Source organism: Crocodylus porosus, unplaced genomic scaffold (assembly GCF_001723895.1).
Source record: "Crocodylus porosus isolate Cpor-Errol unplaced genomic scaffold, CroPor_comp1, whole genome shotgun sequence".
In the NCBI taxonomy this organism is placed as follows: domain Eukaryota; kingdom Metazoa; phylum Chordata; order Crocodylia; family Crocodylidae; genus Crocodylus; species Crocodylus porosus.
In genome coordinates, this window is record NW_017728947.1 from 100,111,341 (window position 1) to 100,134,748 (window position 23,408).

Genomic DNA, 23,408 nt, shown 5'->3' on the forward strand with positions numbered 1-23,408 from the left:
ATAGCTCTGTCATGGTCTGAAGTTGTAATGCTCTTTGTTATATTTCTTCTTTAGGTGAAAATAGCCAGCCAGCTACAAGATTGCCACGATGAGTTTTGTTGAATATGGAGATACAATACAAGAAGGAGACACAGCTATTGTCTTCTTGGGTCATGAATCTATGTTTCCTGTGAAAGTCCAGCATGGCAGCAAAACTCAGACTAAGTATGGTGTCATTAGACATTCCAGTGATCTCATAGGCAAAAAGTATGGCTCAAAGGTGACCTGCAGTAAAGGAGGGTGGGTAGTTATTCTCCATCCGACTCCAGAGTTATGGACTATGAATCTTCCCCACAGAACTCAAATTCTTTATTCAACTGACATCTCTCTAATCACCATGATGTTAGAACTGAAGCCAGGATCCATAGTGTGTGAATCAGGTAATAATTCTTAATACAAGATTTTGCTACATTAATTATCATTGTTAACCAGCAGCAGACTTCTTTCAGTTTTAAAAGGCAATTTTTTTTTCTGTTGCCACTGTAGTTTTGCTGGCTTGTAAACTGAGTAAGTCCTGCTCCATTATTAAATGACAGCAAATGCTGCATCTGTGATGATGGGATATTTAACATTAGGTCAATGCAGGGGTATTCCGTATGCATGTATTTGGGTAACAAGGTAACAGGAAGGTCAGTAAATTAAAATTATGCTGACACTTTTTTTTTTTCTTCTGGTTTTTAAAAGTATTCTTAAATACATTTTAAGTATTGCCCCTCAGTAGTCGCTGAATATGTTAGGGGAATGTTATATGGGCTGAACAAGAAAATGAAATGTTATGTATTAAAGTGATAATATGTGGGATCAAATAGAAGCATTCATAGACCAGGCAACTATCCAAGTGCACATATTTGACCTTTCTGACTCCCTATGTATGTGCTCTATGCCATACTCCTATGGTCAAGAAAGGTCAATTGCTGAGGAGCAATACAATGGGTGCTGTGATGTCTTTGCCCCGTGTTTGACTGCTTCTCATGCTTATAATTTTAGGCCAGTCTAAGTTACCACTGTGTTTTGTTCTGTCTTTTAAGTATATTGTAATGGCTACAAATGTTATGCTGTTGCTTGCTGTGTGAGGGGATTATATTTTATGCTAACTGTACATTTTCTTGGTTAAATACCTTGGAACAGTGCCTTAGATTTTCATTGCTGTAGACAACAATATTGAAGCTTGAGGAACAATTTCTTGCCATTTGATTATTCCTTATATTCTAGGAAAAGCATATGATATGTATATCATTGCCCTTGTCTCTGAGATGCTTTTTCCCATTGCCTTCATTGAATCATCATACAAAGCTGCTTTAGATGTGTCCATTTAGCAGTACAGGGAAGGGATGGCACAGTGTTGCTATGCTGCTTTTGTTTTGCTTAAGGTGTCCCATTTTGGCCAGCCTTTGGGGTATGGCAACTCCTTTCAGATGCTGCTAAATGTCATCTGTCATCCAGTTTCCAGCATCAGTGTTAAGAAATGAGTGATGTGTATGGTTGACCCCTGCATACAGGAGACTGGCATTTCCAGAAAGACAAGGAGCTGTGTGTAGGAATATTGAACCCCACATGATCAGAATCTGGTTGGTATGATACTGTGCTAGAGCTGGAGTGTCCTGGGAAGCGCAAACATTTCAAGACCTATCAAGCTCATCTCTGTTGTTTTCCACCCCCACACCCTCCCTGATTAAAATGACTGAAAAAATTAAATGTGCAGGAGTCTTCAACCAGGGGTGGGAGGGAAGGGAATTTGGCATTTTGAATTTTCCTGACTTAAGTGCACAGTCTAAGGTCTGTCCCAGACTAGTTGTTCATGGGACTACTGCAGTTAAGGCAAGCCAGTTTCTATGGCACACAAGGGAGTGATGTGGTTAGCATCATGTCTGGCTCAGTAGTGGTGGCGTATGATAAACTACACTTAGGGTATTTGTAGGAAGAGGCACCTAGAACAAATAAACATGTTAAAAGTGCATCCATTAGTGCACATAATAAATGAATAAATTTGCTCCCATTAAGTGATCTGCAATCCCAAAGGTCATACCATAAACGGTCCTTATTTTATTTAATGAAAACTCTCCCCCATGTTTCTTTAAAAAACATGCTGTTATTACTGTGGCTGTAGTATTGCAATTTGAGCATTCCAGTAAAAGTGAAGCATTTTCTGTCTGTAGCTGTATCCCATAGTGCTCAGGAGGTTTACTGTTAATCAGACAGAGTCTTGCCATGGGTTTATTGGGTCACTACTTGAAATAAAAGAACATACTTAGATTCAAAATCCAGCTAAACAGGAATTTGGATACAAATGAAACAGGTGCCAATAACTAGGGCTTCAGCTGGAATGGTGCAACTTACTCTGTTGCCATCATAAATAAGACTGCATTCCAGTATTTCCAAATCTTTAGATCTAGGTTAGCTTTTTATGGCCATGGAGGGAAAAGTCCTGGGTGAGTAATGGAAGATAGGAGGCCTGCCTAACATTGCTGAGTCTGCTTCCCACTGAAGCAGACTTTATATGAACATTAGCTAGCATCAAGGTTTTATTTTAATTCCTACATTTGAAAAATGAGTTCTGATTTTGGTAATCCCAGTGCAGCTATGGTATTAAAAGATGGGCCAAATTCTATCCTCTGCTGCACTGATGTAAATCCAAAGCAACTTCACAGATTGCAGTAAATTTACCCTGTATTTATACCAGTGCAACTGAGCAACATTTCGGAGAAGGTTAATAATAGTAACATTTGAAGAATTTCTCATCTCCTAGGGTCTTACCCATAAGATGAAAATAAGGGGAGAGAAAATGAGATGTATTTTCTGTCTGATGTTATAACACTATGAATCAAAGTAAGAATAATATTTTCCTTTGCAAATAAAAGACAGAATAGCCAGAATGTGTCTAATTGAATAGTACCGAGTGATGGAAATGGGCTTTGACTTAATAGGCAAAAGCATTAATGCAGTTTCCTATTTTTGTGCACCCTATATTTTTAAATTTCTAAAGAATAGAGAGGCTTGTTGCTAGTGTCTGTGGTTGCATGTACAGTTAAAATGGTACATGACCTCTGCCAAGTGTCTGATGAATTTTAAGACGCTGGCTGATTTAGCATGTGTTCCTCTCCTTCCGTCTCCCACTGATTCCTAAGTTAGAAAATTCCGCTGAGATTTAACTGTTGCTAGCACTAACTTTCAAAGTAGTCTTTTCAGAGTATGGCTTCTCAAATTGGACAAGTCTGTGATGATATGATGACCTACAAAAATCCTGATCCAATCTTTACAGCCTGATCTTTCAAAAATGGAAAGTGGCTCTAGATAGCCCTGAGAGGTATTAAATACTTGGCTTTTGTAGGTGGGTAGGTAGCATTATCCTCTCAAACTTCCAGTTGTGTCAGGTTGCTCTTACCTCATTCAATCTGCACTTGGCAATCACTGTTTTGCAGACATTGCCTCGATAAAGGGGATAAACTGAATCTTCTTTCATATCATCACTCCCTCTGAAGCTAATCTTGACATCAGCATCCCAGACAAGGCTATTTTCAGTTCCAGTGATTAGAGCTGCCTGGAGGACAGTTTGTTTCACAACAACGTTTGGGAGATTTGGCATTTGTTTTCTTCCAGCACTGGATGAAAAGTAAAACCTTTCAGACTGGTTATGGGAGCAGGGTTCAGATAGAGAACCTGTGCTTCTTGAGTTGAATAATCTTCGGATCAAAAATCGGTCCTGGACCTCAAGAAAACCTGATACAGCTGTACGAACCATTTTCAGCTTTGATGAATGCTTCTTATAACTTCTCTATTTCCCTCTTGCTAAATTCTATATAAAAATTTCTTAAGTCCTCATTCATTCATTGCCCCTTGACAGTGGCTCCAAATTATCATTATCTTCTTGATTGCTTGACCTTGAAGTTATCAGCCATAATGGGGCATCTCTGTAACAGGCTGGCCAATGACTCAAGTCAGTTATGAGAGTGCTCCATTTCACCCCAATCATGCTTAGTATTAGTGGAACAGTTATAAATAGTAAATAAGCAGCTAATGATTACTGATTAATCATTTATTCAACATCTATTATTTTAACATTCTTACAGATCAGTTGGCTGCTTGTAACTATTTATAACACTCCCTGCTGATAGGCTTATAAATGTTTATGATACAAACTACTCACATCTGTAGCATGTTTATAATATCCATTAATCATGTATACGCTGTTATAAATCAACCATTTATAACTGCATCCTTAATAGAAAGTGTGACCCAAAGCTCTGAATCTATTAATCTGTTAACATACCTTGACTTGAAGGTATATTAATACAAGTTTAGCCAAAGTTTAATTTCTGCCACATATCTTTGGCTACCACAGAAGCCAGACGAGCGTAAGGAGAATATGAGAAGCCAGTGTCTAAAAGTGATGCATAAGATTGAAGTCCTTTATCAAAATATCAGTGTTTATGGCATTCTCTTGATATATCAATAGATTTCACTGGGCTTTGGATGAAACTTTGCATAAGTCAAGGGTGTCTCTCCATTGACTGCAAAAGGCTTTGTATATCTTGAGGACAAATTACTGAAACCGCCCCCCTGGACGTGCTGTAGCCCAAGAACAGCATAGTTGTATAGCTTATGGGATTGTCTAGACACCTCCAGGTTGTCAGCAGGTGTTTTCCTGTAGGAATCTGGCTCTTGATTTCCATTAGAAGGAAATCTTCTCCATCTTCCCCATTTGTTGTATAAGTCATGCCAGGTTTGATAACTTACTGCTTTCCTTCCTTGTGCATGGGGTGGAACATCTTCAGCCTGACCATCTTGGCCTTTCCCTCCTTCATGTGCCTTCCTAAAAACCCATGGCAGCTGTGTCATCCAGGACAACAGTGGCAGGGGAGAGAGAAGGGACCTTAAAGAAGACCCTCTTGATATGAGTTTTCCTCACTGAGTTCTCATGCTTACTCACCGTGACCTGTCCTTCCTTCCTGACTGCCCTGGTATGTCAGAATTTGGAGGGTAAGCCATTTGGGGCAGGATCTGTATCTTAAATTATTTCTGTTCAGCACGTAGCATGCCTTCAGGTCTGCAGTAATAATACATATATTGTCCCATTACCTGGATTTGTCACCTGAGGCTAGTATTCTTGTGCTGTTTTCTGTGACTCAGCAAAAGTTAGCCTGGGGGGCATTACTATTGCCTGGAGACTATTTTCCTCTTGCCCTGTGAGGTTCTGCTGGCTCTTGCTGCTGGCGGACAGCCTGCCATATTATTTGCTAGCTTTGACAACCATAGCTAGGAGCAAGCAAATATGGTTATGCTGTCGTTATTTTATTGTGTTACTACATTCAGAGTATCTTACATGACCAGTTTTTGTAGTTGGTACTGAAGCTGTGCTGGCACAATTAGGGCAGTAATTTGGCACAATTTATTTCTGAACCGTGCTCATCTCAGTGATCTGAGATTGTTTGCGAGTTTCTCTGCCTCCCCCGAGTTGCGGAGATGGTGCTGCGTACCGTTTGTCAGGTACGTGCTCATCTGTGCAGCTGTAGCCATCCATATATCTTAAAATTGAAACATTTATTTTAAAACAGAAAGTTGTATCCTGAGATTAGAGACCTGGGGAGGGATTCTTTGCTTTGGTCTGTGCAGGTGGTGGAACTGGGAATCTGGTTTCTTATGTACGAGAGCCAGTGAGCTTCCAGGAGGCCGCACAAATATCCCTTGGAAGATGAAAACCAGAAAATGCCGAAACAGGCCTTCTTCTTTACTAGCAATCACTTGTCAGGCAGCCCAGTACAGTGGTTGGGAAAAGCCCCATCATTCAAGCATTTCTTTTGACATGGGTGAGATGTGTGTCTACAGTCTGAAATACTATATGATATTTTTGTAAGGATTTGATGTCTGTCTCCGTCCATGGCATGGCAGCACAGGAGCAAAGTAAGATTAGCATCCAGAACCTGTTGCAAGGATGCATGGAGTTTTTCCTCTGAAAATCCTATTATTGCCGTAAGGGGAGAGCCAAAGGAACGGATGCACATGAGCCATAAGAGTATTGTGCGTTGCTGTGGTTCTCACATGTTAATGGGAGTTATTGTGAGGTGCAGAGCCAGGGTCTCACCTAGATGGCTGCTGTCATTTTAGGTGAATTCCTGGTAACCAGGGAAGACTGAACCACTGTGTCATCCTTGCACCAGAAGAGACTAGAAGTTGTATGGCATGTCAGAAGAAAAGAGGATATGGCAAGGGAGATTGTGGACAGCAGAGTATGGCCACCAGCCTGCAGATCTGCTGGCCACAAAAAACTTGTGGGGTTGGCACAGCAGTTTAATCCCAGCCTCTAGATTTGAGGGTTGGTCCCCTGTGCACAGGTGTAGTTTCCTGGCTTTGAGCTGGGGCTGTGAATTGGCACTGGTAGGATTTCCTTCAGAGGAGGAACATGATGACACTTCTGCTTTGCTTGTACATCATGATACTTTGTGACCAAACTTTTAAGTTGTAAAATATTTAGTCAACCTCAAGGAATGTAATGGGCTTGCGGGCAGACCTGGGACCTGTGGTGGCTTGAATGGGGTTTACAGATGGCATTTGTGTGCATAACTGAACTCTGAAGCAATAGACCTGGTTAAGAACAGTTTTTAATACAGTATAAGGTAACCTAGATTGAGCTCCCCTTTGTATGGATTCCATTCATGATTAATGAGCTCTAGTTAATTGGGCATTGTTCTCTGTTAGAGAGCAAATTCAATATTTTAAGGCCATTTATAATGCAGCCTATCGGAAAGCCAAACAACCTGTTGTAAAACTTACAAATTGTATGTGTTCCAGGAGTTGTCTTGCCTACAGTGTTTGCACAGTGAATGTATTTCACAACCACATTAGGAGCCCAGGACATTTACTGCAGCAACCTAGGGATGTAATTCCCTGTTAAGTGCTGATTTTCACTTTTCTGATTTTAAATATTCAGTTTTGATGCTCAGGGCTTTTGGCATGCAGATATCTTGGATACGTTGCAGCATGACAATCTCCTGGTCCATTTGTTCAATAGGTTGCAGAAAGGCAGTGTTTCATTCACTACTTGCTGTAATGATCCTGGGTCGTGCTCTGGGCACCTGCACTTTTCCGGGGACCACAGCTTGAATCTGACCTGCGCCAGATGGAAATTGCTGCTCCAGGCACAAGCCCTCCTCGCAGCACTGCTGGCTAAGAGGCCAGAGAGCATTATGCTGAGTCCCACTGCTCTCAAGCTGATTGGAAAAAAGGGTAGGGAAAAATTGTAGATCAAGCTGAGAAGTAATAAGTGGTCATGGAGGGAGTATCGAGGGAACACAGTCATGACTGGGGAGGAAATTACCTTTTGAAACAAAGCCCCTTTTCCATTGCGTCAGAGAAATGTGCGCTTAAATCCCTGCATTCTGTGGATGCTGCAGATCAGGTAGCAGTGGTTGTGCTTGGTCATCCCCTAGAATAGATTCAAGCTGAACAAAATGCTGTGCAAGTAGAGAAGAACAATTAGTTTGCTAGGTGCCCATTTACCATGCTGGGTCATGGTGTTGCTTGCTCTGAATTCTTGGTCTGTGAGAGCTGAGGTCTGTTGGTGCTTCACAGGATTGTCTTTAGTTTCTTCAGAAAGGCTAATGTATGGGGTAGCGTGGCCTGCAATTATTTGTTCTTACAACAGGAAGCAGAATGTCTGTAGGAACAGCCGCCTCTGAGTAAATACACTGTCTTGAATAGTCTGGCCCTACCACTCTCTAGATGGCCTATTTATTAACTGCACTTCTTTTGTCTTCAAACAGCTCCTGTTTACAGGCACTTTAGCTCACGGCCTCCATCCCACCAAGCAGACTGTCTGCATTTTCCTGGAGTCTTTTCTCTGATTGCTTAGTTCAGCCTGTGTTGTTCCTTCAGATGTGAGGAATGGCACCTCGTGTCCAAAAGTCTGCCCAGCAGCTCTCCCAGCAACATTGCTGGTCCAATAAAAGATCTCATAAGATGCCTTGCTTGGAAGCATTAATGCATTTAGAATAGCAGAATTTGATATCGTTTCACGTATGGTTCTTCTGTTCATGCTAGTCAAGCAATGACAAATGGCTCCTGGTAAATTCCCATAATAAAATGCTCGGTTTATAATATACGCCTACAAGTGCCTCCCTTTAAACCCAACATCCTGTTTTTGGTTTGGACTTGGCTTGGAGCATTTGTGGATAAAGTAAAGTGCTAGGAAATGAGCCAAAGAAACATCTTAATGGGGTTTCCTAGAAGGGAGAAAAATGATATCTCCTATGGTGTTTTTAAGAACAGATTTAAAAGGAAGATGATTAAAAATGTAAAGGAATATGAACAAGGAAATTAGATACGTACATGCAAGCTGCCTCCCTCTTCTGTGTGCGTCCCGGCTGTGCTGATAGGCCTTCTGTTTGTGCCTGTAGATAAATGGGGAAAGATCCAGAGTGTGCAACATTATCTGTTAGAAAGGTAAAATAATGAAATTCTGTGGGGCGGCAGAAGTTCTCCGTCGTGCAAACTTGCCTTCTGCTGCAAGACATTAGAACAGAATTTCGGTCAGTTAAGCATCCCAGGGGCACCTAGCTTTTACTGTCACTGTCATAAAAATCAGCCAGTAGACAGTATTACTCTGTTGTGAGTGAGTTCCTATTCCTATGTCAGCGAGTTATAAGGCCTCATGGGTTCTGGTCCACCAGTAGCCACTTGAAGTGATGGGAATGCTCATGTGTACATCCAGCACTTAGAGATGCAGTCCGCACATGCTGTTTCTGGTTTGCACAGTGATTGCTTTTCCCTGTTTGTTTGTGGGGGCTTGTCTATTTTTTAATGCTGATGTGAACATGTTAATTTTCCTTTGAATAAATGTCTGCAGAAGAGAACTTAAGCTACCAAATGTTTTCCCTTCCCTTGGGAGTGGCTTGGGTCAGTATCCAAGTCCTGGGCATTGTCCAGTCCTGCCTTTCTGCTTTATTGCCATTGCTAGAGCACTGGAAAGAAGAGTGCTCAGTGCTACTCCAAATGGTTCAGTCACTGCTGATCCAGCCTAAGAAATACTGTAGGGCTGTTCTTTGTCTTTCTTTATTTCTTATTTCCTTTTTGTCTGTGTAGAGTTTCCCTCACCCTTCTTCTGCTTTCCCATTTTTTCCTCTTGTGTACCCTTGAGAAGTTTTCTGCATACTCCTGGGATATGCGAAGCCAGGTTGGAAGCCTGTTAGTGGGACCTTGCAGGCCTGTCTTCACTGCTTCCGCAGAGATCCTGAGTGCTGTCAAACAGGTGGTGAAACTTGCTGAGAAACACCCCCCACCTGTGCTCCCAAGTGAATTGGAGGCAGGGATCTAGAGAGCAGCACAGCGAGAGTGCCCTCTGCAACATGCTGCCTCACTTCCAAATTTGGCATGTCCAGCACAGAAGTTGGTGAATGGAGGCATGTTTCTTGGGTGTGCAGCAGGAGAGAGAGAGGCACACTCCATGTTGCCTTGCAGAAGCCTGGGGTCAGAGTTGTCATTGGCATAAGCAGGGACTCGGCTTTGGTCGTCAAGTGGAGTTGTTACTGTGGTGGTGAATGTGGCCCCAGGTTGTGTTTGTGGTAGAAACATCCTGCCTTCTAGACCAGTCATAGCTTGTGTGCATTGCCATAACCATATCCCTGTCCCTCCAGGGAGGGAGAACTGTAGATCAGCCAGTGAACCCCCGTGCAATGGGCAGCCAGGCCAAACAGGCTCTCGATGATTAATTCCTTTCCCACTTTGCTTCTGGGTATTACTACTGCTCCTGTAGGTTAGGAGCTGTCTTTTGCTGTTATGCATCAGGGGGTATATAAGGCAACCATAAGAACTTAACTTCAGGCTGAAATGTAGACCTTGCAGTCATGGTAGCTGGATATGTATTTTTTTTTTGTTTGTTTCTGAAGGGGAAAATGCATTCTAGTTCCTGAACTGCAGACAGAAGATAGTTTGAAATGTTGTGTTGCTGTCCAATTAAAGCAGCTTGGGGGTTTCAGCCTTTTTTTATTAAAGTTTTGTCGGGAAATCAACAATGTTAACTAATTAAGGAGGCTTTTTTAATAACAGCCCTGTTTGGTTAATCACAGGTCTGTTTCAATCCTCTTCCCCAAATTAGCAAGACAAAAAAATCATGTGACTTGAGCCAAATTCAGCTCAGTCCTAAAGTATAAATTGAATTTCAACCACATGAGTGGTTGTCTTTGACTTGGTTGAGTCTGCTCACGGTTAGAGTTCAGTGCACCCCTTAGAAACTTGCTGAGTCTGGGTCCTGTAGTCCACTATATTGCAAGGAGCTGAGCACCCTTAACTCAGCTCTTATATGGATTTGGCCCATAGCCTGAACATCCATAATGCTGAACAATATAAAACCTAGGCCAAATCAGTGGTAGTCTCTCTGTCCCAGGGGACTTTGTCAGTATAAATAGAGCTTTCAGATGCCTTTCAACACAGTCTTACCATTTGTTTTAATGAAGGAAATGGTCTTGAGAGATGTATTACGTATAAGTATTTCTTCTTTACTCTTTCTGTCAATGAAGTCTAGCATTGCAGGCAGAATCTGAGACTAGCATTCTTGTAATAGTTCCTATTTTGTTTTATTTCTCCATTTATGTTTATGGTTCCTATCTCAGTTTACAGCTAGGCACTTTCCATAAAATGTAGTTTTATTTTGGAGCTCAAATGTTGACTTAAGTCTGTGCCTCATGAGGAAATCACCTGCTGTAAACAGTCAACAAGAAAAGAAAGGGAGGAAATGTTCACGGTTCAAGGTTCCCCAGAAGGGGCAGTTCCGCTCCCACAAGGGGTTTGATCAGCGGTCAGAGAACAGAGTTGGAGATCTTCTGTCTAGTCCATCTTCCTGTTACAAATGTATAAGGTGTTTTCTGTTCATTCGAATTCTAAAATAATCGGAGCAGTGAGGTTAACGTTGGTTTCTTGTGAAGGTGGTTCGAACTTCCTGTCTAGAAATGTTTCAACCTCTGCATTGTTTTTGTAGGTACTGGAAGCGGTTCCCTGTCTCATGCTATCATCCGGACAGTGGCTCCGACCGGGCATCTGTACACAGTGGAGTTCCACCAGCAGCGGGCAGAGAAGGCCATGGAGGAGTTCCGGGAGCATAAAGTAGAGCACCTCGTTACTGTGAAAAACCAGGACGTCTGTAAAAATGGCTTTGGGGTCTCCAACATGGCAGATGCTGTGTTCCTAGACATTCCCTCTCCATGGGAGGCTATAGGACATGCAAAATCAGCATTAAAAGTTGAAGGTAACTTCTTTCTTCTGCGCATAGCTGCATTTGTACATGTGTAATGTGTGTGTTTGTGTATACAGTCTCTTTTGCTGAGTCAGTATTGAGCTTGCTCCCCTTTCCACTGTGTGATCTGTATTCTCAAATATTAAGTCTGAAATTGTTTCAAATGACTAGAAAATGTCCAAAAAAAAAAAAAGTCTACAGATGAGGACTTGAAAGGAGAAAGAACAGCTTTCCCCCAGAGGTCTTTGTGGTAGCTGCTGCATTTGGTTTGGGCAGCGTATAAAAATCTTAGAACTTCTGTCTAGTATATTCTGTCAGATCCAGGAACTATCCATATGACTGCTGAAAGCAAATCTTCCCTGACATTTCAGGAAAAATATATGAGTAATACATCTTAAGAAATGCTTCTCATTAATCATTGCAGCTTCCAAGTAGGAGAGATTCAGTAGGATGCCATGTGTAAAATAGCTCCACAGAAAATATGTTTTTACTGAAACAGTCACTTGTCCCTGTGTCGATCCTGTCCATTTCAAATTGTTGATGGTCATAACTTGTGTGAACTCTTATTCTAGATTGGAATGGATTTTTTCAGTTTTAGTTAAATCCTTTCCCAAGCGACAATGGCTAAAGTGAAGAAAATCAGTCTTTTTAGTGGAATATGTCCACACGGATGTTTTGCTGCTTTTATCCGTATCAGTTTCAATTCATACGTTAGGGCTGGTATTGAAAGAACCTTCCAGCTTGTTGTGATGTCCTGTTGTGACGGCCAGCATGAAGCTGCTCTAGTTTTACCCTTGAAGCGCATCTTCCTAATCAAGTGTCTGATCCTACAGAGCAGCAGCAAGGAACTTAACATTAAGCCTGCGTCAAAGCTGTATTTTATTCATTAAAGCACAAAGACACGTGGGGAATGTTAAGTTCATGCTTACAGCCTGTTAAAGGAAAGAAACTTGAGCAAGTACTTAATGATCTAGGTGTTGAGCATGTGACTAGGTGTTGAGGTCTCTCAGCTGACAGTGGAAAGGTAAACCTCCCCAGAAGCAGCACATGCATTTTTTTTTCTTATTTAATTAACGCGATGCTAAACATCTTGAGCTTTTGAGGGCTGTGGCCACATTTATGGCTGCATCTTGATGTCTGCTGGGAAAGGAACTAATTCCCCTTGCACTGTGTGATATCCTCTCCATGTTTAAATTATCTGATCTAGCGAGTATAACGCTCAGCTGACTTCTGTCTCAGTTCAGATGAAGGCACCGCCTTGTGCAGTACCATTTGAATTATTTAACCGGTACATGTTGGGAATACTGAATAGACCTGCAGGAGAGTTTCCAGGCTGAGAATGCTTGGATGGCTGAAATGTTTGAAATCATGGAAAACGGATTTACTAATACAGATTTGGGTTTATATCCTAATGTGCACTGCGATAGAACATCTGCTTACCCAGTGTAAAGTAGAAAAAAGTCGCACGATGTTGCTTAAAGACTATCCTGTATAATACATCAATGAAGAGGTATAATTGCAGGTCCTCTCTTTTATAAGGATGTTGTAAACAAACTACAGAAGCTGACAGCCAGCAATGGTCTACGATTCATCCTATGGGTTTTTCAATAGCTTGCTGTGCAGAAGACCAATTTATTCTGTATTAGGGAGCAGTGTTCCCAGTTCCAAATGGTAAAAATCTTCCTTTTGTGGGTGCAGTATAACTCGCTACAGTGATGGATGGCAGCAACACAGATCTACATACACATGTATGCACAAGGTAGTTTGATCCAGAACCTTGTGGTTCTTTTTAGTGTTGTAAAATCGTCTCATTTTAGGGGAAGGCTAAAAAGTGCCAACACTCTCAGCAATTAGTGTAATAGTAAAGCAGCATCCGGAACATGAGTCCCCAAACATGAGTGGGATTACACTTGAGTTCTTCTGCCAGCAGCTTCTGTTCTAATTAAGTGCATGATAAAAAAGTCACAACAGTGCTGTTGTATTGCAAAATCACTCATTTCTTAAAGTCTGAAGAAAAAATATTTTAAAAGACCTTCAGACTGAGCAGACTTACTGTTTGCCATCTTTGAGTCTCCTCCTTAAAAACACCAGTCTTCACAATAAAACTGTTAGCAGAGATGGCACACAAGGGCTAATTTTTGAAGTACACATTTAACAAATCCTTACCAAGACCAGTATTTTCCTCTTATTCGGTCCCAAGCTTTGAGTAGCTGTAGTTCTTTATTTTAATAGGCTGAAGGTTAATGGTCCTCTTTACAGAATACATTTATCACCCATGTTCTGCCTCAGATTAGTATGACCTTCCATTTAAAGCATTGCTATACTGTAAAGAGCTAAGAGAACAAAATGGCATGGTGAGTTTGTGCCTGGAGGATGCTTATTCATTGTTAATGATGTGCTCCGTGTACTTTGAGGCTTGTTCTTCTGCACCTCAGCTACATCCTCGTCTGCTGATTTCACTTGTCATTCTTTCAGCGAAAATGCTGTCTTGTAATATCTCTCTGGTTTGGTATTGCTGCACTGCAGATCTTGCTTCTGCTTCCAAATCTGCACCTTTTTTCCCCTCCTTTGCAGCATCTGCTGATTAATGTGTTTTCTGTAGTAGTGGCTGCTGCTCCCACAGCCTTCCCTTGATTTTTGGCAAACATCTTGTTGACCCATTCAAACAAAATGAAAAATGAAACTAGAAATCTCTTACTCTAGCTCTGTGAGTTAGGAAAGATAACTTCAAATTTTATGGCTTCTGTTTTTTACCTTTCCTAGAAAAGTTGCAGCTGAATATCATTGAGCTTTGGTCATATACTTCTAATATTAATCCCCACCATCTCTCCTGCCCTCCATCATAAATATTTCTCAACCCTTCCAAGGCTCTGGAAAACTAAGCAGAAGCAAGCTTGTTTTACTCTGTTCAAGCGGGATTTTAAATTTTCATTTAGAGAGCTGGGTAAAGCACAGCTATGCTTTGCCTGGATTTTGCCCAAACTTCCTGCATTATAAATCAATCCTCGGTGCTACTTAGATCAACAGTCTGAGTAACACAGTTATAAAAACGATCCCACTTCTTTAGGTTTTTTTCCTTTTTGTTTTTATCCTTTTATTCCATTTCTTGTCCCATTTTGAGCGCTCTGCCCCCATTAATTGAGATTCATGCACATGTAAACCTTTAGGATATCAACTAAAAACAGACAGCAGCATTTATTACGTGACCAGGGCAGGCACTTGGGTCCACAAAGTGGGAAGCACCTCTGAAAGGCTCCATCTAAGGCAGGGATTGGTAACCTATGGCCCATGGGATGAATCGGTCCACACATCCATTGGATCTGGTTCACAGACCAAAGGCTTCAGTGGCAGGGGGTCTTTGGCAGCACCACACCATGCCACACTGCAGTTAGGGTGCAGGGTCCTTTGCCCATGCCATGCCACATCTGGGCAGCACAGAGAAGCAGTGGCCAGGTCCTGCCTACCCTTCAACCTCAGCTGGGTCATTCCAACCCACCACCAGAAAATGTTGCTGATGGTTTGAGGTTTTGTTTCTTCATCCTAGTTTAGCCCCAGGCCATAGTCCTTTACCACATGAGTCATATTTACTGTCCTAGGACCTCTGTTCTTTGGTTGATTCATGGTAGGTTTTAAAGCAGAGCTTGCTCCCACGCTCCCCCTCCGCCCCAGCACAACCATTTAGGGCATCCTACTGTAGTCATAACCTGCTAGGTCCACTTACTGTAGGCACTACATGAGAGAATAAATAATACATCATCTTCTCAACAGCCCTGTGAGGTAGGGAAGGAATTATCCACTTGGGGTTAACCTCGGCTTTCACTTAAAAGAAATAACCTTCAGTACATGCTGTTTCCACGTAAAAGCTTCATTGCCCTTATTTTTTCACCTGAAGAGATTATTTGTGACCCCGTCTCCGCAGCCACGGAGATCGGGCTTTAGGAAGAGTGGAAACCATGCCGCCAGGCTCGTCTGTTTATGAGAGAGGTTGGCAGGAAGGGGCCCCGGAGCAACTGCAGTGAGGAGAAGCTGGTGCTAGCGTGTACGAGAGCTGCTGCAAACCCCGTCCCAGGTGCCTGCCTAGGATTCAGCCACTCCTCACGTGAGCAGCCACATGGGAGTAGACGGGGCCTGTATGTAAACAACCAACTCCATGTAGCTAATGTGTCTTTGCAGGCTCGTACAGATGCTTTCATGGGGATAGGGCCCTCTCAGCATGGCATCTGGGCCTGTCCGGGTCTTCAGAGCTATTGTAAGGACACAGTCTCCAAGAGATGGGGGAGTGCTGGTACATCCATCTCACCAGTGTGGAAGTAGGGCACAGAGAGGTTAAGACCTGCCTAAGGACCCCTGCGCAAGCCAGAATCAAAGCCCTCATGATGCTCTTTCATCTCCATGTACATTTGTTCTATGGAAAAGTTTTATCCCGTGACAGATGTTTAGCAAACGTCCCGCGGCACGCTTTAATCCCTCGGCTCTCAGCCATGCAGCAGCTGCATCGTCCGTGGGGAAGGGCAGCGGGGTGGACCGGTGCTACTTCCTCCCCCAAGTTCCCAGGTGCCCCACCAATTAATGGGCTGTATCTAGTCTCTTTAGAAGCTGCCGAGTTCTGGTCCAGTGGGTTGAGCATAAGGACTTCTCCATACAGTTGCCAGCTGTGACAGACTTTCCCTGCACCCTCGGTCAAGTCACATCATCATCTTGCTTCAGCACTCCCAGCATGTAATACACAGATAACAGGGATGTTGCAATAATTAACAATTTGCAACATGAATTGCAACAATTAGAGTTAGAAAGCACTATGCAAGGGCTACCCAAAGCTCTGGGGTCAGAGGCAATATCTTTTATTAGACCAACTAAATAATAGCAAAAAAATCCCTCTCTTTCCAAGGTTTTGGGCACTTATACCCTTCTTCAGACTGAGGAGAATTCAAAGATTGTAAAAATCCTCCTAGGTAGAAAAGAAACTCCATTTTGCACAGAGGAGATAGAGGGTGGAATTATTCCCCTGGGGATCTCAGCGTCCTTTTGTGTGAAGGTTGCTCTGTGATGGGCAGATGAGGCTGCCTTCTTCCCTAGAGGTGTCCGTGGCAGAAGCAGACAGGGAGGTGAAAAATCTAACTTTCTTACTCGGCAATGAAGTTTCTTTTCTACCTATGAGGACTTTTACAATCTTTGAATTCTCCTCAGCCTGAAGAAGGGTATAAGTGCCGGAAAGCTTGCTAAGAAAGGAAATTTTTTGCTACTGTTTAGTTGGTCTAATAAAAGCTATCACCTCTAGCCCAAGAGTGTTGCGTCCCCTTTTTTCTCAGACCAACTCAGTTACAACATAGATCCCTGTACAAGGGCTAAAATTCAAGAGGCTGCACACACAGCTGCCCAGTAGGTAGGAGTTGCACAGTCCTAGGCATGCAGCCGTTCCATGGCACAACCATCTCCTGTGAACGTTTCTTAAAATGTCCCTACCTCTGTAGAAATGGCTGACCCCAGCAGGTGGGTGCCCCTCCTACAGACGGGGCCTGTGGTGGAGAAACCCTGAAATCCCCCAAACCACTCTTTACAGAGTTAAAAGAGCCAGTTAATTTTAAGAATGGCCTTGTTCCAGCCTCCCTGTAGCCCACTCAGGTCAGCCCAGCTTACAGAGGCACATCAGCAGCAAGCAAGTCTGCTCTGTCTGGGGGATGCACCCACGCCGGCAAGCACAAAGGTTGCTTCTGCAGCAAATTGCACACAAACTCCTGTTAACAATCTGGCAAAAGGTTCAGGGAATATTTTACTTTCTGAATCAAGAGACATCCTTTAATTTCCTCTGACAGCTGAATCCTCTAATTTCACTTGTCAGGGAAGCTGCATCAGATCGCCCACGTACACACGCGCTTAAAGGACATTCTGTCCCCCATTAGAGACGCAATATTTTTAGTGTCCTACTAGCACAGAGTAAATGCTGTCATGATGCTTTTCGGTGACTCTCCTGCCTTGCCTCCACAAATTATTTCTGCCTGTTTTTCCTGGAATCCTTGTATTTTAATGCTCCTTTTGTGACACTGCTGGAGTCCCAAAACGGTGTTCTTTCCCTTAAAGAAACACATTTCTCTGCCGTGGAATCACTTCCTAAATTCAGAGAAATGGGCCCCTTCACATGGACTTTGGGGGCGCACTCCACATTGGTTTTGCATGTTCAGAACCAATGTTTTAATGGCAAAAGAGTCTGGCTGAGCACATAGATGTATGTTGTAACCTGAAAAAGAGAGAGTATCCCTTGCTTGTGCATTAATCATCATCAGCATTGCCTGTTTTGTCTCTTTGGGGGGTGGGGGGTTAGGGAGAGGCGAATCTAGAAGACCCTGCTCAGTGTTTAGCTAAGCAGAAATTGTCTTGATTTCAAAATGTTACTCATCTCACAGACAGGCAGGCCCAATTCTTTCCTGGTTTAGACAAGTGGCCGTGGCTATGACTAGGAACAGCCTTTAGCCTTTAGCAAGCTTGGCAGGGTGTGTCCCCTAGTCATTCATTAATGTCTGTACAATGATTTGAAAATGTAAAGCACCATATAGGTGTGAGCGTTATCATCCCCTCCCCCTTTCTCCTTAATCTTTCCTATCTCAGTTGTACTTTAATTTCTATAAACTCTTGATCCACCACTTATCACAATGGCTGTCACTGCTCTATGGGTTCATTCCCAGCCTGCATAATTGGTGAGATTTAACTTCCCTATTAAAGGTTTCAAACACATTCCCTGCCTGTAAAGTGAAGGGTGATTTTTTTTTTTCTTTAAAAAAAAAAAGGGGGGGGGGCTTTCATACAGACTCATTATTCTGTTCCCCTCAATTGCAGTACTTGTCAGATGCATTATACATGAATAAACACACATTTTAGACAGCTCTGCAGATCAAAAAGCTCCACACAGCTTCCCGATGTGCACAGGATTAATCTTGGATAATTACTATATCAATTTATGATGACATGTAGATCTCATTAAACAAATTTAGTAGCAATAGCTTTTCCAAAGGGAAAGCACTCAAAGGACCCAAACTCTGTTTGTACTAAGAAGTTTCAGTTCAGTTGTTTTTCCCATCCTTAGGTCCCAGCCATCCCTTTCTTATTCAGAAACAGAGAGATTCAGGAGAGGGTGGGCATGTCTCTTCTTCTCTATTCCCCAGGGAATCCTCAGTGTGGCAGGACAAAGCCATGCAGATTTCTTAGGCAGCACAGGCTCTTACAGCCTAAAAGCCTCTCAACATCCAAAGTGCAAGACTACTCTTAAGAGAATCTGAGAATTGTGAATGCTGGAAACTAGGCTGAGATGTGTGCAATGATTGTAATGTGTCAGGGATTGCACTGTAGAAAGAGCTCAAAATGCTCCATTTCCATGGCTTCTATAATCTGACGTGTTGAGAGAAGCCTCTGTACCCTGGGTCTCTCTCCTATCTGTCATACCCTTTTTCTTTAGCACGAGCCACTTTTCAGAAGCCGAGTTCTGTTTCTCCAGCCCCAATGTTTTCCCTACTCCAGAAATACTAGCACCATCATATTTTCTCAGTTTTAGTCTTTTTAACCAACCCACTGCTGTCTTGCACCACAACTTTACTTTCTCCCCCTAAATCTTTTATCTGCTGTCAGAATTGTAGCCTGGATCCCTTCCAGCCCTGTACTAATATCCACTGGATTTCTACTGACAAGTCCCATGTCATTCAAGCCAAATCCTTCCTGCCTGATGGTGTGTACAGGAAAGCAGATGGGACCCGTCTCCCAGCTGGCAGAAGTCTTAAAGAAAGCTGCTGTTGGTGCTGGTGGGGTTTTTTTGCGCTCAGGCTTCTTTTAGGTGTACATCTCAGCATGCCTTCCAGTGAATTCACGGAGGGAAGAATGAGAAAAAAGGAGCAAAAGCTGAGATCAGCAGGACTACTCTGCTGTGTCTGCTGGATGTGATACAGGTTCCTCTCCTGCCTCCTTCCCTGTATTATCTGCACACCTTCCAGTAGTTGAGCAGGTAGCATGCCTCTTGCTTTGCTGTTCCTCTCTGTGCATCCTCTTAGTTCTTGCAAACCTCTTCTTCCTTCTCTGCCAGATAAGTTCAAACACCCAGTTTCTACAGTCTTGCTTCTCTAAACAGTCTAGTGCGGAGGCAGTCAGCATTTGATAAATCATCACCAAATTTGGTGTTGATGTGTGGTGGTCAGCTGACCACCCCGAAATGAATGTTTCAGTGGCTTCAATGAAAGGCTTGGCCAGAGCTGTAGGCAGGCGCCCCCCCCCCCCAGCCTGCCTTGCGACAGCTGGGTACAGGCTTTCTGCTTTTGGACTGCAAACCTAAAGCATGCAGATTTAAGTCTAAATACAGCCTGAACTCTCTGGAGTTCGAATAAATGAGCAGAATCTACTTGCTACAAACATAATGCTGTTTATGTTTTGTAGTTTATAATATTTCAGGCTGAAACACCAAAAAAGGAAAGCCTGAATGAAGAAATAGTAAAGCTCTGATCTCTCTGCTACTTCTTTCTCTGAAACAAAGAGTTTATTGTAGAATGACATTTACCCAAGTTAGTCATTTGTTCGCTTTCCTGCACAATGAGAATATATTTCTCTTTACAATATAAATGTAAAACTATCCCACTTTCTAATTAGGTGACAGATTCCCCTTCCAGATTCCTTGCTATGCATCTATAATCCCTGCAGAGACCTGCATTATTTGGCCAAAAATAAATCCTCTGTCAACTTTGAACTCGTATCCTCTGTTATGTAGGTATTAATACTGTACAGCATCCGACTTAATTGGTGAGAGCTCTGTGGATGAGCACCTACTCATAAATTGCAGTCAGCCAGCTTAGGGGATCACACAGCATACCAGTCACTTTTGCAGGTGCTTATTAGATTTGCATTTCTTTTTTGTTGTGATTTCAAGGAATTGCTCCATAAAAGCCTGTGTGTTCTGAAGACGTACAACGGGAGCCCTGCCCTTAGCAGTTGACAACTTTATTCCAGGACTAAAATTAAAACAAATATAAATGTCACTTACAACCGGATGACGTTACTCGGGGGAAAAGCTTTCTTTCCCTCATCAGCACCCAGGACATCACTGCTGCACAGTAACTGGAGCGCTGCAGCAGTCTCTGCTTTCAAACCTGACACTTTCTTTTTTCGGACCTGTGGCTTTGAAAAAAAATGGATATTTGATAGAAAAACAGTTCCTACATAGTCCCAATTTAGCCTCTTTTTAGCCGGATGTTTTTCCGTCAGACACCTAAGTTCTTTAGCGTTTTATATAGCTACTTTTAGAAGGTTTAACTAGATTAGTAGACCTGATATACAAGAAGGCGGAGCTGGAATGCAGAGTAGATCAGCAAACATTTCCGTCTAAAAATACAAATAAGTTGCTGAAGCTATATTCTCCCTATGCTCCCTTCCCCCAGTACAAAAGGTTTTCAGGAAGGGCAGCTGGATTGTGGGACATTACATTATTGGTGAAACCGCATGACCCAGATTTATGGCAGGCAGTATCCTTATAATTCCTTGATCTGATTTGGCTTTTAAGAATAAATCTGAATCGTTTTATTCTCAGCTCGTAAGGTGACATTGCAGCACAGTCGTGGGGGAGGTGCCAGTACTCCGCATTTAAAAATAAAAGTCTGAGGACACCTGCCCTGGAAAAGGAAGGTATCCTGTTATAAAGTCTGCTCTTGTAGTGCAAAGGTTTTGATGCATACGTCACAAAAAGCTGCCCAACCTAATCATCGGTAAACTCCCAGAAGTTTTTCTTTACAGCTGTGAATCTAATGCTCAGGAGACATGCAAGCTGCTTGACTGGAAGGGGAAAAGCTTAATAACAGTCCATCTATGGGCTGGAGATTACTGTGTTCTGCATGCACATACCATCGCTCTCAAGTAAACACAGTCACTTCTGTCCAAGCATGCATGAACGTGCTTTTATTAGAATGAAAGCATCTCCGAGAGGGAGCAGAGTTTGGAAACTTTCAGTTTCGTGCAAGTGCCAACATCAGGTTCACACATCAGTCCAGGGTTGTCTGTATTGATTCCAAGGAAATTAGGTGGTGGTAATCTCTGTAGGTACATCATGCACTGTATTATGAGCAAAGATGAATGAATTTGTCATTACAGCTGCACTTCTGAAAGGACTGAAACCTCCTGTAAAATTACCAGCATGTTTACGTTGACATTTTTAACCCACAGAGTTGTTTCCTTGGAGATTTTAGTTCTTAAGTATTTTCTTTAAAAATATTTTCACTAGGCACATACCATATATAGAGAGTAATGCCATATAACTGCAACTAAGAATAATCCAGTTGTACTCCCTCCCCTGCTACCTGTCTTGTTTTACAGGTGGACGCTTCTGTTCCTTCTCCCCTTGCATCGAACAAGTTCAAAGAACATGCCTGGCTTTGGAAGAACATGGTTTCACTGAGATTAACACTTTGGAAATTCTCCTCCGAGTATACAACGTAAGGACAATTAGCTTGCAAATCCCTGACCTTGGAAAAGCAGCAGAGGATAATTCCAACCCAGGATTTGACAGCAGCAACCAGGCAAACCAAGGTGTCATGTGTGGCAGTCAGCAGCAAGGAACCGCACAGTTTAAAAGTGGTGTGCCACTCCGGGAAATGGTGGGGCATACTGGCTATCTAACCTTTGCTACCAAGAGCCTGTCATAGTATGTTTGGCAATTGAATGTGCATGCAGCTTGTCTTTACATCTATGAGGTTATTTTTTCTATTGAAGGAGATCCAACTTGTACTCGTCAGTGAATTCCATATATAGTCAGATTCAGTTAAAATATGTTTCGTTTAAATAACACTTGAGCACTAACTAGACCAGCGGAGCTAGGATGCCAAGGCACTGGAACAGTGCTCCTTCAGCTGCCAAGAGGAAGATAAATTACTAGTTGATGGCAATTTATTGGAATTAGAAAATAAAACCACTTATTGATAAGTTTGGGTTAGGATCGCTGGCGTTCCTTTGTGCTTTCTGGATCTTTTTATTAAGTTTTCTTCTCTTCCCTGAACCACATGGGGACCTTTCTTTTTGTTGACCCTTCTTTTGTAGGGGTTGTGTGCGTGTGCAAAACATGAAAGTTTCTAGTGGCCTCAGCCGCAATGCTGAAGTTGTAAACTCATGCAGCTGTCACAGAGGCTGATTGCAGAACTAGTGTTTCCCTACAATAGTATTTGGCCAGAAAGAGGATTTTTTTGCTCTGGGTTCAAGAACACAACCTCTTTACCCCATTCCACAAAGGCATCTGCAAATCAGTTGGACTACAGAAAAGTCTATCGGGCTTGTTGATTGTTGGATTTGGTTTACAAGAATGGTTTGGAAACATCTTCCCACTTTAGAGATATGGTCCAGAATGGCTCATTCATACTGCCACATTATAATAGAACAGCTGCTTTCACTTTTCTGAAGATGGTTGTATAAATGTATTAAGAATGGCCACTTATTGTTAACTTCATACATCTCTGTGATCAATATACCTTAGTTGTGGGGATTATTTTTTTAAATATATGTTAACTTACCAGAGCCTGCTATACATTAGTAATGGGAAGCTTGCTTTTGGCAGCATTTAACCATGCAAACGTAGTAATTTACTGTAACGCCTATTGTTAGGCTTTCTGCCAAGGTTGCTTGGTGATTCAGATCGTTTTTGAATACCAGATTAAATTTAATTTTTACTGATTAAAATTATTGTGTGCATTTCTGAGGCTCTGCAGGCCTTTTTTATGTAAAATCTCTGCCATGTTCTTAGTGGCTGCTAGTAATATCTTCCAGAGTGTGCATTTGGTGCAAAAAACCTGAATATTTCAGTCGGTATTGGTCGCTCTTTGCATATCGCACGTGATGGTGTGAATGCTTGAACCTGGTTTCTCCCTGTTCTGGACAAAAATAACAAGGCTAAGCTTTTAACATGTTTCTGCAGAGCACTAATCCATAAAGATTTGGAGACAGCTCAACTGATCATGACAGCAAAGATAAACTGTTGAGCAGATTAAAGGCAAAAAGCAATTCTGTTGGACTAACTTAGTTATATAAGTAGTTCTGCAATTGTAGCTTTTCTCTTAAAATGCTGTGAAAGCTCTCTTCCTTCCCTGCCCCAGCTAATGGCCTGGCGAGGGCAGGTGGCAGGCAGCTGTACCACTTGAAT

At 42.4% G+C, this 23,408-nt stretch overlaps 1 protein-coding gene across 1 annotated transcript; it reads left to right on the plus strand.

Annotated features, from left to right (window-relative positions):
- The first annotated feature begins 54 nt into the window (after positions 1-54).
- Positions 55-23,070, plus strand: TRMT61A (tRNA methyltransferase 61A). Its single transcript, XM_019550774.1, has 3 exons — positions 55-419; positions 11,006-11,272; positions 21,596-23,070. The coding sequence occupies exons 1-3, from the start codon at positions 89-91 to the stop codon at positions 21,922-21,924; spliced, it is 927 nt and encodes a 308-aa protein (XP_019406319.1). The 5' UTR covers positions 55-88; the 3' UTR covers positions 21,925-23,070.
- Positions 23,071-23,408: the final 338 nt, after the last annotated feature.